This window comes from Durio zibethinus, chromosome 7 (genome assembly GCF_047325235.1).
Source record: "Durio zibethinus cultivar Kanyao isolate XHJ-2024 chromosome 7, ASM4732523v1, whole genome shotgun sequence".
In the NCBI taxonomy this organism is placed as follows: domain Eukaryota; kingdom Viridiplantae; phylum Streptophyta; class Magnoliopsida; order Malvales; family Malvaceae; genus Durio; species Durio zibethinus.
Window position 1 is genome coordinate 18,968,371 of NC_143168.1, and position 15,292 is coordinate 18,983,662.

A 15,292-nucleotide genomic window follows, 5' to 3' on the forward strand; every position below is an offset into this window, starting at 1 on the left:
CAGAGTGACTTACTGGAAAAAAAAAAAAAAAAAACAATTGAGGAAGAAATTAGCTGATAAAAAATTTTTTTTACTCCGTAAAGAATATTAACATAATAATATATATAGCTTAGTGTATATTTAAAAAATAAATAAAATATGTATCATTATCTTAATTTTATTTATAGAATTAAAAAATTTCATTATTAATATATCAAATAATTTTTTTATTTTAATTACATATGAAAAAAATTCAACACGTAAATCATAAGTGATTCTTAAAGAATTAATATTTTTTAAATTTAATATGCACATCTAATATAAAACATTTGACAATAAATGAATTAGACATTTGATATATTTATGTTTATTTTTTAGTAACTTAATTGAAATTTCTTTTATCATCATTTAATATTTTTTATTTATAAAACATAATAGATTTATCACGTAATATAAATTTTATATCATTCTATTAATCGTGTTAAATTTTAAGATTTTAAGGTGTGTGAAATAAATAGTATAAGAGTTTTTGTACTTCAGAGTTTGTAATAACCTAATTAAAGGCTTATGTTAGTCAAATTTAAAAAGAATTATAAATTATATATTTTTTAAATATTGATTTTGAGGATTAATAAAATATAAATTTTAGAAAATATTTGTTATAAACAAATAATAATCAATGTTAAATTAAATATATATTTTTTTTTATAAAGTTTTGTTTAATAAATTATTGGAAGACATACTCCTCACGTGTTGAAGAATATTTATTTCAGTGAACTATACTCATATTTTTATTTTTTTTTTCTCTTTTGGTTTGGTCCCCCTTTTGAATAGAGCAGCCAAAGCCAATTCCCCTCAACCTTTATTGGCAAGTGGTTCCCATTTTTTTCTTTAAATTTTCTTTTTGCAATCAAATCTTTAAAAAAAGAATTAACTAAAATTTGGAAAATAAAAAAGAAAATGTTCAATCAAGTAACAACTTAAACCGCAACAAACGGAAAAATAAAGGCGACGGGGACACGTGTCATGTTGACGTGTAAAATTCTCCGGATTTTATAGTTTTAGTTTTTTTTTTTTTTATTTACTCTAATTTAAAAAAAAAAAAAAAAAGAAAAATGGGAAGGAAAGAAAATCACTTATCAGCCTAAAGCCGTCATTTGAAAAACCCTCTCTTCTTGTCATTCCTGGAGAGAGAAAGGGAGGGAGTGAATAGTGACAGAGGGAAGCACTTGTCGAAAACGACGCCGGTGACGGAGTTTCAGGAAAAATCCGGTTGACACCCTATTTTTTCTTGAATGAGGTTTGCCTTTTCGTTCTTTGATTTTTTCTTGGGCTTTATTTTTTTGATCGATATCTCATTTTTTTTGTGATTAAGTTAGTCGATAAAGTTTGTACCTTTTTCTGTTTTAGGTAATGTGAGTTTTCTTTGTTCGATTTCGAAGCTTTTATTTTTTAATTTTTTGAATTAATAGCCAATAGGAGAAGAATGAAAAAGGAAATGTTAAAAATTTAACTTAGGATTTTTTGGGGTTTTTTTTTTGTTTAAATTTTTTATTAATTTTATTAGAAACGTGTAGGTTTTAACAATATTAGGTTTTTTTTTTATCATTACTTTTGCAGGTGTTGAGGAAATGTGAGCACAGTTGTAGATAATGGATAGATTGGGGTTTTATAATGTTTTTGGTATTAGAACTTGGAGTTTGAATTCTCATAACGATACAAAGTAACATATCGACTTTAATGTGGCGGAGAAAATTGAAGCTTATTTAGACAAGTGCTCCTCGTTTGTGTAGAAATTTGAGAATGCTATTTTTGCTTTGTGATAGTCTTTAGACGAAGTCGATTTTAACTTAATCTCACATATACACTATCTGTTGATTTTTCTTGGATTCTTTCTATGTTATTTGATGACACACACACCCCTAAAATGGTGTGTAACAGATGAGTTGGTAGAACAGTTTTATTGTTCTTTGATTTTAGTTTAGGATAATATGAAATAAGTGTCCTTCATTGAATATGTTTACTTTCATCATGATTGATGGATTAAAACCTCTTAGATTTATTATCGAACCCCAATAAATTTGAAATCATAGAACTTGGATGTGTTTTTCTAAGTTCTAACTGATGAAATTACTCTGAGTTCTTGCTCATGTGTATTTTTGGTGGGACATTGATTTTGTTGGTGTTCAACACCTGGTTCATCTGTTTTTAAGTTGGTATCTAGTGTTCATAAGCTACTTGACTGCCTAAATCAGGGAGAATTATAGGACTTTATTATATGAATTAGACACATGTAATGCTTGAGATGTTCAACATGTTTACATTTTCATTTTCAACATTCTAACCATGGATGATATTTTCAATGTATTTGAACATCATAATTGCATTGTTTGTTATTCAGCTCATTGCATAAAGTATAGCACGAGGAGAATATTGTGGCCATGTTATTCCAAAGGTTTTTGATTTTAACCCTGGATGTGTTTTATGACACTGACTCGATGCCTATGACAAAAGCTGATCTTTCAAGAGCTAGAGATACCTTTTCACTGTTCAACTTTCTATCAAAAATCTATGATGTTTAGAAAGTCTGTGGGATGTCTGGAGGGTGGATATTAATTTTTTATTTAAATGTCTAATTGCTCTCAATTTTAAAGTCATGCAATTTAAGTATTTTACATGAATGTATTTTGTTAAAATTCTATTCGTGAGACCCTTTTGTTTCTTGTGATAAAGTGGACTTTGTAGAACTTATGGCTTTCATGATTTTGTTTCACCTAAATTTTGTTTTACATGGTTGGTAATGGCACTTTGGTGCACTTTGACTGTAGGTCATATTTGGATGATTCAGAGTTTTCCCCTCTGACCCCTCACTCTTAAAATGAATACAAGAGGTGGCCGGGTATCTAGGGTTCAGAAGACGCAAAGTTTTCATGGTGAGGGGCCAAATTGGCTTTTTATTGCTGGTGGTGCCTTGCTAAGTACCTTATCAATCCGCCTTGGTTACAAGCTGAAGCAGGCACTTGACACGAAGCAACGGGACAATGCTTCTTCTATCTCAAAAGGTATATACTAGTATCTATTGCTCCAATAATCTGTATTGAATACATAACTGCTTCTAAATTTAGAGTTTGTTACAGGGAATGGAACTTCTAACAGAAGGAGATCATCAGGTTGCCGTTTACACTCAAATATGTATTCATTTACCCAAGAAGATGATGGTTGTTTCAACTGCATTTCAGGTGTGATGCAGCTAATTTATAATCAATTGCTTTAGTTTTCACCTTTCTATGCTTTGGTTTGGATCTTAGGAGTGGGATAGTAAAAGTGAAGAAAGAAAATTGTTATGAATCATCTAGTTTGGTTTCTCTCCTGAAGCCTCTTTTTTCAGTGTAATAGTAACATATTGCCTTGAAAGAGAAGAAACACAGTCTCATTTTCCTTTAGGACAGAGCCCTTTATGGATCTCATCCTAGTCTCAAATTGCTTACCTTCCAGTATTAGTAACTGGCAGCTTCAGTTTTTCCAAAATTTTAATCACATCCACTTTGAGCCTTGAGGTGTTGATATGTGTCTTGACACTGGTAGTTAGGAAAAATGAGGAGTTAAATCAACCTAGTTCTGAAATGTTGGGGGTGGCGTTTGTATTTACCTTAGCTATAATATATTGCTCTTGATATTGGGAGACAAGGTCCTTTTGGAGTTTGCCAAAGCAATCAAGTTCATGCCATTCTAACTTTGGCTAGTCATATATTGATATACTCACTAATGTTTTGTCTTTATGATGGTGACAGTTTAGGCATGTGTGCATGTGTGTTTTTTTTTAAATATATTTCCCTGTACCTGTTGGTTTCTTAGTTAAGTTTGGGCTCAAAACAGCAGCTGAAGGCATAGGGGAGAAGTGCCAAACCAATGGCCAGATGCTGCCTGAATCTGAAGTTGCTCTCCCTCTGGTGACAGTTCCCAACTCCGAGTTCAACAAGGATAATGGTGTTATGTGGGCATCATCTCCTGATCGCCTTGAGTTGCCTCCAAAGCCAGTCCATCATTCTAACTGCTCTGACTCGCCATGTGTCTCAGAATCAGGCTCTGACATATTTAGCAAGCGGGAAGTGATACAGAAACTAAGGCAACAGTTGAAGAGAAGAGATGATATGATTCTGGAGATGCAGGATCAGATTATGGAGCTGCAGAACTCACTGAATGCTCAGGTGGCACACTCAAGTCATTTACAGTCACAGCTGGATGCAGCAAATAGGGACTTGTTTGACTCCGAGAGAGAAATCCAAAGGCTGAGGAGGGCAATTGCAGATCACTGTGTAGGACATATTGGCATGAATGAGCAGACTTCAACGGTTAATGCTAGGCCATCTGACATAAGAAATGGTCATGCCAATGGGTATCTTGATGTGGAAAGCAAATTGGACTCCCCTAAGAAGGGAAGGGTAGCTGGGGAGAGAATTGAGATGCTGAAGAGGGAAGTAGGAGACTTGAAAGAGGTGATAGAAGGAAAGGAATATTTGTTGCAGAGCTACAAGGAGCAGAAGATGGAGCTTTCCATGAAGATCAAGGAGTTGCAGCATAGATTGGATTCCCAGCTCCCCAATATTTTGTAGGTACCTTTAGGATTTTGTGCATTCTTGCTTGTTTTCCCCTGTTTCTTTCTTTGTTTCAAGGTTAAAAAAAATGCCTCTTTTTTTCTCCTTTCTTTCCCACATTCATTGGCTTTAAGTTTAGTGTTAGATGATGTGTCCTTTGCTTGTGCATCTGTTATGTATGAGAATGGGATGTGTGAGAGAGAAAGAGGATGGAAAAAGCAAAGCAGTGGGCACACCATTATATTGGTTTGTGATTGACTTTTCTATTGCTTGGCGAGTGCCTTCTTATTTCACTTAAATCATATTTTTGAAATATTATTTCATATATTGGATTACTTCATACTAATTTCACTTAATCATGTCTAGAATTGAATTAATATAAACCTTTTAAGGGAAAGAGATGGAATTATACATTGAATTTGATAAGGTCATAATGTTTATGTAAAGTCAGTTTTTGTGAATGTAAATATGTTTAAATGTAACGAATAAATATTTGCAATTTATGTCGACGATTTAAAAAAATAAATAAATTTATTCTTATCTAATTCATTCGTATAATTTTTATTAAAATTTTAAAATTTATCCATTTTTAATTTTAATTTTTGTATTTTACGCGTCACATGGTAATTAAGATTCAGGCTTATTTGGTGTCACTAGATCCAGCGTGGGATCAAAAGTCGTTAAGGCTCAGTTCCACATTCCATTTATCATTTTTTATGGGCTTATTTCATAGTTGGCTTCCAGAAAAAGTAAACAATGTGATTTACTCAAAAGCCTAGCTGCTTTTATAGCTACTTTGAATTCGTCCAGTTGGTTTGGGAGAATATACAGAGAACATTAAACAGGATCAATGGAAGCCTCAAGCAGCTCCCAAAAGCAAATACACTCTTGCACCATGCACCTCTCCTTTGCTTGCTTAGCCAAGACATAAATGCAGAAACCACAAGGCTAACTGAAATGAAAATGTCCAAGCTTTTAGTACGTGTTTTCTTTAACGAGGTTAAAAAAGTGAAACGAATAAAAAAAGGGATGGTGATACTGAATGGCAACAACCACCCTTCATGGCTTATCTACTGTTTAAATCAAACTCCCCAACTTCGCGCCAGTCATTCTGCACACTTGTATCTCCGTTTTCAGTCTCTTCATCATTCAAGAAATCTTCGGACGGCTCCTTTTCATCCCTCTGTGCATTGTTCCCCCATCCATTCATCATCTCATCGGGGTTTACACCCTGCGACTGCTCTCCAATGTCATGACCAATCGGAAGGTTGCTTCCTTGAGACCCAAGTGCGTTTGCCCTTATAGGTCCTCGGGCCATTATTTCAGCATGAGCTTGTGATTCAGCTCGAGCTTGCTCTGCCTGAGCTATTGCTACCATTCGCAACTTAGCCTCATGAGCCTCCCGACCAGCCTTCTCCCTAGATTCTATTTCTGCTCTCAAATCAAGCATGGCTTTCTTCTCTTCCTGGAGAAGAGCCTGCTCAACCATCAACCTTTCCTCAGATCGAAATTCCCCCATTGCTCGCTTGCGAGATATTATATTGAAGGCAAGAGCCTGTTTCTCGAATGTGGCTGTGAACTCTGCAACTTTGGCAGCAATGTTGTGATCCCATTGCTGGGAGCGAGATGGCATCATGCCAGTTGTGTCAGAATCAAGAATTCTATCATCCTCCTCTGCTTCATAGTCTGCTACTACATGGTAAGGTAGTAACCTGCACAGTTTAATGAAATAAACTTTAAAAAACAGAAAGCAAGGAGAAATTACTCAATCCCAAATGTCATAATGCAAATTATTCAAGTAGGGAGAGCTCAAATCACTACTATTTTATCCTCCATAGGGGATTAAGTGATATAAGTGAAAAGCACATAAAACTTGCTTTCCTATGGTTCACCATATTCCCTTTCTTCCCAGTAAGGTTTGTAGAATACCCCTCAAACTTCAAATGGATGAGTCTTCTTCACATTATTTCAAAAATATTCAATCAGGGTTTGCCGAAACAATACATTTACTATTATTTTCTGTAATCAGGAGAATTCAAAAACTCACTTGCAGCTATATATGACAAATATACTAGATTTCATTCATCATATACTAAAGGATTTCATTTCCACAAAAGGATAACCACTCTCTATTCCATTTTTTTTTTCTTGTTTCTCCATGCTCTCTCTTTGGAGGAAATTTGACCATAAAACTTAAGAAATCTGCCCGTTAAGAAGGAAGACTTGCAGTGGAGAAACTCTGAAACATATATCCAATCTCATTCAAAGGTCAAAGTTAAATAGCTGGGTTAATGTGTTATCCACTGGTAATGTAAAGCTCTGCTCACATAAGATGAGATAGATGGTTACTATTGTCTTTAGTCCATTCCCCTCTATATCTAAACTAAAATAAAACACTATTTCCGTCAATTGACACAATGAAGAGAGAATTAGATAGACCATATACAATATAATAAAAGGGATTATAGTCAAGGGAGAAAAGGAGGGAAGAGAATTGGGCAGGAGGAGGGGGAAACAAAAATATTTTAAATTGCATACACGTGTGTGTGTATTTTCCATATGTTCTTGATTTTATTGGTTAATATAAGTCAAAAGAAGCAAGACACTAAACAAATATTCAGTAACAAGAAATTTTTAAAGCCTGAGGACAGACAATGAAGAACAAAATTTGCCACCAACTTTAAAAGTGTTTGGTAAAAAATTTTTAGTCCTTTATATAGTGGAAAAGAAGATACATAAACCAATCCAAGACATGACCAGAGGAAACATGTGTGTTTCAAAGACTTTAACCAGGAAAATGCAAAGCAAAGTCTGAAAAATGGGTGAAACATCTTCAGTAAGATAGTAGCAGCAAATGACAGCAGTACAAATACAAGCTAGGACACTAAAAATATCATTTAGTCACTCTGTCAACTCCAGTTTATTCATGCAAAAAAACATGTAATCAGTCAGTCTGCTTACAGGAACATATGAATGTTAGCTGCTATGAGTGATTTTGAAAGCTAAGCTCAGTGCAACAGGAAAGGTACAATATTATGAATAAAATTTCAAGTAAATTTAAATGGGTTTTCATTTATTTATTTATTTATTTATTTTCACTTTTTTCCAATGAGAAAGATGACAAAGCTGTGCAGAACGAAACCTAGCCAAACAGATTTCTGACAAATGGCACATAACACCAATAACAAACATCTCTAATAAGTCCTAACTTATCTTCTATTTGCTAGGAAATCATGCAAAAGTGAATTTTCCAAGTATTTGCAGCCACATTTAGATGAATCCCAAAATTCTTCCCATCAAATTGCCATTTGTCACAACACATCAGCAATTTATTCCGTCTTATGCATATGAATTCCAACAAATTTCCAATGCACAAATGCGATATAACATACACTTCTACATATATGTCAATCTAGGAAGACTTACACAAAACAGAAACTAACTACATGAAACAAACTAACATTAAACTTGAGCATCCATTTAAATCAAACAGTTTCTGCAAATCTCATTTACAATCAAATCTTACCATGTCAAAAAGCATTTGATTATCTAACATAAACCAGTTCCTATATCTTTGTAAATGGCCCTATCATCCTAGCACTACTGGTAAACTTATGTCAGACACTAATATTCAAATCCTAATTTCCCTAGCTGATATAACAATATGCCATCATTACATTAGAAATATGGCCAATTTCTTACAGCCCAACTGCAGGAATAAAAGTTTCAAATTTCAACCAGAAAATAGCATAAATCTACATACATATTAAATTTACAAATGCCACACATGCGAGCCAAAATTCAATAAAATAATAAAAAGAACCCATTATTTAAAACTCCCATCTTTTCACCAATTATTTAAAACTCCCATCTTTTCACATTTACTCAACCACAAACCAAGAAAACTAAAGAATTAAGAAAAACCCATTATTCGGTTTCCAACAATTCTCATCTTTTTCCCATTTTCACACCTAACACAAAAAAGCTGAAGAATCAACAAAAACCAAGAATTCCATTTCCAATAAAACCCCAACTTGTCCTCAAAAATTAAAGAATTTCCACACAAACCTCTCACAGGCATCTTCAAGGGAAGAAAAAGGCCGCTTAAAATCCGGATGGCAAACACGCCAGGCATCCTGATAAGCCATCTGGAGTTCCGCTTGATTCAACGGTCGGATCTGCTTCTGCTGTTGCTGTTGCTGCTGCTGCTGCTGCTGTTGTTGTTGTTGCTGCTGCTGCTGCTGCTGCTGCTGCTGCTGTGACTGTGACGGCTGTTGTTGTTGTTGTTGTTGTTGTTGTAAATTAGGAGTAGAATTAGGGTTAGGGTTAGGGTTAGGACTGGGATTGGGATTGGGGCTAGAATTAGGGTTTTGTTGGATGTTAATAGGACGGTGAGGAAGAACACCTGGAGTAGTACGTAAATGGGCATCTATGTTTGACGGGAACCGAGAAATTGCTTGTTGCTGCTGTTGCTGTTGCTGTTGCTTTTGAAGTTGTTGTAAGAGTAGAAATTGTTGCTGTTGGTGATGCTGCTGCTGTTGCTGTTGCTGTTGCTGTTGCTGTTTCTGTTGCTGTTGTTGTAAGAGAAATTGCTGCTGCTGCTGATGAGCCATTGCCTTTGCTTCCTCCATTTCTCCACTCTTGCTTTGTTTTTCTATGAAATCTTTGTTATTTTTCTTTTGGTACAAAGTGTTTCTTGGTGAAAACGAAGGGTTGGGTCTTAGAATGGATGAAATGAAATGTTGGCCCATTTAGACCCAAAAATGTTTACTTTGGAATACAATTGATTAGAAAATCGACTCGATTAGATCCGAATTAGAGTTAATTAGAATTACACGATTTAATCGTATATTAAAGAATATTAATTGAAATTAAAATTTTTTAATAAAAAAGAATAATATTTATATATGTGTCCCACTTATTACTTATCTTTATATTAATTTAGTATATTTTTATATTAATTTTAATTTAAAAAATAAATTATAATATTTATCTGATCATTGTTATTGAATTTAGTCATTATGTTTCTTAAAGACGATAATGGTTTGTTTTGAGTTTTTTTTTATTTTTTTAGATGTTATATAATATTATAAAAATTTAAAATTTGATCTAAATTCAAATAAAACTTTTATTTGATTCGAATTAAATTAAATTGAATTTTATCAGTTTGATTTGATTTAGTAGTTTTTAATTTTTAATTTTTTAAAATTTTTATATATTATTTTAATATAAAATTTTAATAAATTTATGTAGATTTTGATAAAAATTTTTATTTTTATTTTGTAAAAATTTAAAATATATATAAAACTTAAAATATATATATTTTGATTTAATATAATTTTTTAAAATTTTTCACCTTAATGTTCCTTTTTAAATGTCTTCTAATTTTCTCTAACTAAAATGAAGTCTAATTTTCATACGTCTAACTTAAAAATAAAAGTAAATTCCATAGAGATCTTTTAAATTTTGAGTGAAATTTAAGTCAAGTTAATTAATTTTAAAAATGAACATTCCGTCTTAAAAATGTTAACGGAGTTAACAAAAGTTAGGAAATTACATAATTGCCAAAATCCAAATGTGCATAATGGACCACACCACCGACAGCTCTTCATCGTTCTTTTTCTTTGCCTCTAGTTAGGCTCACTGTTTTTTTTTTTTTTTTTTTTTTCTCTTTCTCTTAATCCCATGGCTAAAACCTGAACACAATCAGTGATTTTAGTTTTGAAATTTAGGATTCGGCTTATTGATTTTTTTTAGTTTGGTAATTTAGAGTCGATGAATTGGTAGTTGATTTGAAGGTAAAGGCAGAAAAATTTTGTTCGAGCTCTGGAGCAGAGGTTTTTTACATTAGAAATCAAAGATAATTTCAGAAATTTCATCTAATTTTAGAAATGAGGCATACATAGTTTTTTTTTTTTTTCTTTATTCAATGAATTTGTTATTTTTCATGATAATTTTTTTATTCAGTAAATCAAAAATAATGTTAGGTTCTTGTTTGATTGCTCTAGAAACACAAGAAAACAGCGATAATATAGCAAGAAGTTATCTTTTAGTTTTGATTTATTCTTGGTTTAGCTTAAAGATGTCATTTTTATATAAGCTATTGATATTTAAAAAATAATAATTTTATTTTTGGAAGTAAATAACTTTCATTAATTAATTAAGTGTGCTTTTACTTATACAAGAGTTTGAAGAAAAGGAGGGCATTCCTCTACCTAGTATAACTGCCCTTATATTTGTAAGCCAAACAATTCTTATGTTTAGAAGGATATAATAGTTATTTTATATTTTAAAAATTTTATTATTTTCCTTTTCCTTTTTTTTTTTCTTAATTTAAGGTAATTAAAAAATAAAAAAAGTTGAAAAAAATCAAGGGAAGCTAAGCATATCTTCTTTTCTTTTATTTTTATTTATGTCATATACAAATAAAAGAAATGATTCTCCATTTTCTTTTATTTCCTTTTTATTTTTTTCTTTTCTCTCCCGTTACTTCAATCCAAACATAAGCTTAGTTCTGAGGCTTTAAAAATTAAATTGGTTTTTTCTTTTTTTTTTCCCAAAAATTGTTGTATTTAGATATGCTAATGAAAATGATTTTTGCTTTGTCTATGATAGGTGGGTTCTGTTATTGAATCTACCATTATTTCTTCTTTTGTTAATTTTGGTTTTTTAATCTTCAAATGTTCCTATACTTGTGCTTGTTGGCCAACTTTTACTTTCAAATTTTAGCTTTTCATTGTTTGACTCTAACATTTCCCATGCCCCTTTGATTATTATATGATATGAAATTCAATTATGTTGTCTTTTCCAATTTAGTTTATATTGTTGGTTACTTAAAGTTTCAATTAATGGGTATTTTTAAAGATATAAAATAGTTTGATGGAAATGTAATTCATAATAATAAGAATAAGAACAAGAGAATTGCCTAGAAAATGTTATATGTAGTGGATATTGGCTAGTTGATTACTTATATTCTTTGAGAAAATTTTGAAGCACCAGGTGAACTACTATAAATAAACACATCTCATATCAATTGCAACTAACAAAACCCAAACTAGTTTTTTTTCATGGTAAATCTCCTCTTTCAACTCATTTCTAAGATTTTTTTTTTCATAACTTTTAAATTTATTTTACAATTGTAAATTATAAGGTATTTCTTTCCCAAACTAGGTATTTGAAGTTGTTGTCCATTCAAGGTTATGATAGTCTCTGGAACACTTTCATAACAGATTTCTAACATTAAATTAATGGTAGGATCATTTTATCTTACTAAATTGATAACATTAAAGCAGAATGTCCATTTTTGAAACTAATGGATCTAACTTGAATTTCATTCAAATCTTAAAGACCTCAATAGAGTTTAACCTAAAAGTGATAATACATGTAGAGTGCGGTTTAAAAAATAATATTTAGATTAAATTGTTAAAAATTTTTGAAATCACGAGTAAATAGAATTAAAATTGATATAAATTAAATGAATATATCAATAAAAGTATATATAAAGAATTAAAAAATTGACACCTCATACACAAAAAATAATTGTTAGTATTTTTGACTCTACAACTGGTAATGTTACATCATTACAGATTTATTTTAAAATTAAATCAACTTGACAACAAATATAGAAATAACTATTGATATCTTAATTAAATTGATGCTATTTAGACAATGAAATGACCATGATATTCAAAAGGGTCATGCTTGTCTGACTACAACTTCATTTAAATGGTCAGTTAAAAGAAAATTTTTATCATGTCATTACATCATTTTGAAATGGAATGTAATGATACAATGTCTAAAAACTATATGATGGCAGAAATCTTCCAAATCAAACAAAAAAGAGATACCATTTCTCCTCAGTCCACTTCAATTGATCCCCTAATCTATATATGGAACTATTTTTTTGGGCAAAAATCCCCCCCAAAGATTACATTATTTGCTTAATTAGAAAAAAAAATCACAGAGAATATTCAGAATAATCAGTTCCTCTCCAACTAGTCCCCTCAATCCCTTATAAAATTTAAGAGAATTGCATGTTCTTTCTCACTTTGGTACCCTATTTAGATAAGCAAAAAAGACCAAAAAAAAAAAAAAAAAGAAGGAAAAGTCATGAAGAATTACCAGCTCTCTGCCATAGTTTTCATGTTGGTTCTTCTATTTGTTGTTGGTAAAACCCACAGCCATACTTTTTCATTCATTTTTAATTACTCAATCAAAGCAAATATTATCTTCTTTTTTTTTTAAGAAATGTATTGGATCAATAATAAATAACCTAGTTCAATTGATGCAAACAGGAAAAGAGGTAGCAGCACAAACTCTTCCACAGCAAACATGCCCAGCAATCTATACATACTATAAAAGCAGTACCCGACTGCAAATGAATATACACCTCATCAATGTCTTTAAAAAAGATTGGGGGTTAAATTTGGGAAAAAATTGGTTTACAGTCCACAGCCTTTTCCTTCTCTTCCGTCTTCAGAGTCTTTTCCTCATTCTCTCCTCGACGACCCCTCTTTCTATTCTGTCATCATTTTCGTTCCTCTGTTAGCAGTGTTGTTGCCATCGTCTCTTCCACTGGCATGGCTACCGTTTACCAACGTTGGTCTACTCTTGACTATTTTTCATCAGGCTTTGATTATAAAACCCACTTAAAAAACCTAAAGGATAATACCAGAAAATAACTTTGGGATTGATTATTTCTGTTGAAGACTTTAAATTTGCCAAAAGGGGAGAGAGATTGCGAGAAGGAGCTGAGGAATCCGAGGTAAGATCCAAACACTCGGCAGACGCATCGGTATCGGAGATTTCATCAGAGCTGAAACCAAGGGAGAAAACTGTGGTTTGAGAGTGATGATCAACAGACTGTCTTCATGGAAGCCATACAAACTGAAAAGGTAAGTGTGAAAGATCTATGCTTTTATGGAAATGTGAGAGTAGTTCATGCATGAATCTGATCCACCATCCAATCGCTTTGAACCAGGTAAATTCCATTTTTTGTGAAATATCCAGTCAAAATTGTAAGCAATTCCTGATAGAACTTAAAATGTTCTTTTGCAGGAAATGTAATACAATGGGATTATTAACCAGTTAGTTTGCTGACATCATTCTTGGGAGCTTTGAAACCCTTTTTAAGTTCCGGGTCGCTGCCAATTTCAAACGAAAATGGAAAACCCGGATTCTGCTGTCGGTTCTGGTAGTTCCTCTGTCTTAAATACTGTTTTCATTAATACCAGCCTCGACACCTACCAGGCCATGATCGTCTTTGACTCTGCATTGTTTCTGATATGAAAAGTAAGTCGCTTTCTCTTTTTTCCCTCTCAATTTTGATTTCTGGGTACTTTTTTTTTTTTGTTACCATTGTATAAGCAAATTTTCTTGTTTAGCTTTTCTTTTATTTATTTATTTTTTGTTACAAATACGATTTAGAATCAGCTCCATGCTCAGCAACATTATGGGTGTGACTTTGTAAGCTCTTCTTCGATGATTTATTCAATGCCAGTTTAGTGTTGTTTTTGTTTATATACTATTTTCATCCATTCGAGACCTCAAAGATCAAATTTTGAATTGAATGTAGTGGAAGTTATGGATTATTTCTCTTTATGCATTATCATGCTGAAAAATATTTACTGGTTGTTAGTTATGTAGTGGGAGTCGTGGATTATTTCTCTTTATGCTTTATCATTTTGAAAAATAATTGCTGGTTGTAATTGTTTATCTTCTTTTTAGTCTTAATTTTAAGTTAATCTGCAAAACTTTTTTTCATCAATATAAGGTGTTTTAATATTGTAGATGGAGGGCATTTTTGGAGGCAAATCCTTATAAACCATAGTTATTTCTCTCAAACTTTTAATCACTGATATATCATCTTCAGTTCTAATATTAACTGCTTGTGTTTAAAGTTCTGTTTTTTAGATAATATCTTTGTGGTCTTGATGTGCATAAAAGATACTATATGAACACCCTTTGTGCTTTCCTAATATTGGGGATATAAAGATTAATTGGACGGTGCTATATCTTGCATTTCTAGGTTTTTAGGGATGCTTACTGTTGATTTAAATCCTATGTTAAAATGGCTTTATGCACATGAACAGATAAAGCGTAGAGGATATTTTTGTCACATTTCAGATTCCATGTTTGTAAAATGTGCTTTTGACGGAATGAGCAAAAGTTGGTTTCTTTCTGTTGATCATGACTAAAGTACAGAAGAGCATAGAGAAAATCATAATTACCTGCAAATCAATTCATGGTTATGCACTCTCCCATTTGCTACGAATAATATTGCTGCACTCAACATCCATTATCAATTTATCATCAAACTATTTAGTAAAAAAGTAGCTTGAAAAGAAATTCGGCAAACTTGGCTTCCTTGAAGCAGTTGAGTTCTAAATGGCTAATCTATACTAAACCGAAAAGTGGTAATGCTGCACAAGAGCGTAGAATGATGGCTTTGACTTTTGGAACATGTTTTTTTTTTTTTTTTTTAGTTGTCATAACGTCTAGATCCGGAGATCTATCGTTAGACATTAGTTTAAAGGAGTCGCCACTAATCTTTTTTATCTAGGTGCAATTGGCCACCTAAAGAATCTGTCCTTTCAGGGAACACCTAAGTTTAAGGGTCCTTAAAAGAATAGGTTCAGGTCTACTAACCAGAACAACCAGAACAGGGTTTGGGAGTTCGGTTACGTGTGTGGAAGGTTATAGCACCCTCACAACGCCCA

General features: G+C 32.2%; 2 protein-coding genes and 1 long non-coding RNA gene across 5 annotated transcripts; 2 read left to right on the forward strand and 1 right to left on the reverse strand.

Annotated features, from left to right (window-relative positions):
* The first annotated feature begins 1,120 nt into the window (after positions 1–1,120).
* Positions 1,121–4,930, forward strand: LOC111276927 (uncharacterized). Of its 3 annotated transcripts, none has more exons than XM_022862906.2 (4): positions 1,121–1,279; positions 2,808–3,041; positions 3,117–3,218; positions 3,856–4,930. In XM_022862906.2, exons 2-4 carry the CDS (start codon positions 2,858–2,860, stop codon positions 4,590–4,592), a joined length of 1,023 nt encoding a protein of 340 aa, XP_022718641.1. In that variant the 5' UTR covers positions 1,121–1,279; positions 2,808–2,857; the 3' UTR covers positions 4,593–4,930. The 3 variants fall into 3 exon arrangements, with proteins under 3 accessions (XP_022718641.1, XP_022718640.1, XP_022718642.1); XM_022862905.2 differs by having other exon boundaries at positions 1,142–1,279; positions 3,835–4,743; XM_022862907.2 differs by having other exon boundaries at positions 1,142–1,279; positions 3,859–4,743.
* Positions 4,931–5,329: 399 nt separating this feature from the next.
* LOC111276926 (uncharacterized) lies at positions 5,330–9,437 on the reverse strand. The gene is made up of 2 exons (XM_022862904.2): positions 8,643–9,437; positions 5,330–6,286 (listed from the first exon to the last, which is right to left on the reverse strand). The coding sequence occupies exons 1-2, from the start codon at positions 9,323–9,325 to the stop codon at positions 5,641–5,643; spliced, it is 1,329 nt and encodes a 442-aa protein (XP_022718639.2). The 5' UTR covers positions 9,326–9,437; the 3' UTR covers positions 5,330–5,640.
* Positions 9,438–12,670: 3,233 nt separating this feature from the next.
* On the forward strand, positions 12,671–14,093 carry LOC149518076 (uncharacterized). Its single transcript, XR_016343808.1, has 2 exons — positions 12,671–13,554; positions 13,632–14,093. It is a non-coding gene; the product is annotated as an uncharacterized LOC149518076 (long non-coding RNA).
* Positions 14,094–15,292: the final 1,199 nt, after the last annotated feature.

Bases quoted from the DNA above. Each gene is read 5' to 3' on its own strand.
- LOC111276927 (XM_022862905.2), top strand. From the start codon at position 2,858: ATGAATACAAGAGGTGGCCGGGTATCTAGGGTTCAGAAGACGCAAAGT. The intron at 3,042-3,116 runs GTATATACTAGT...AGTTTGTTACAG, and splicing joins TGCTTCTTCTATCTCAAAAG to GGAATGGAACTTCTAACAGA. The intron at 3,219-3,834 runs GTGTGATGCAGC...TTGGTTTCTTAG, and splicing joins TTGTTTCAACTGCATTTCAG to TTAAGTTTGGGCTCAAAACA.
- LOC111276926 (XM_022862904.2), bottom strand. From the start codon at position 9,325: ATGGGCCAACATTTCATTTCATCCATTCTAAGACCCAACCCTTCGTTT. The intron at 6,287-8,642 runs GTTTGTGTGGAA...TAAACTGTGCAG, and splicing joins CTTGAAGATGCCTGTGAGAG to GTTACTACCTTACCATGTAG.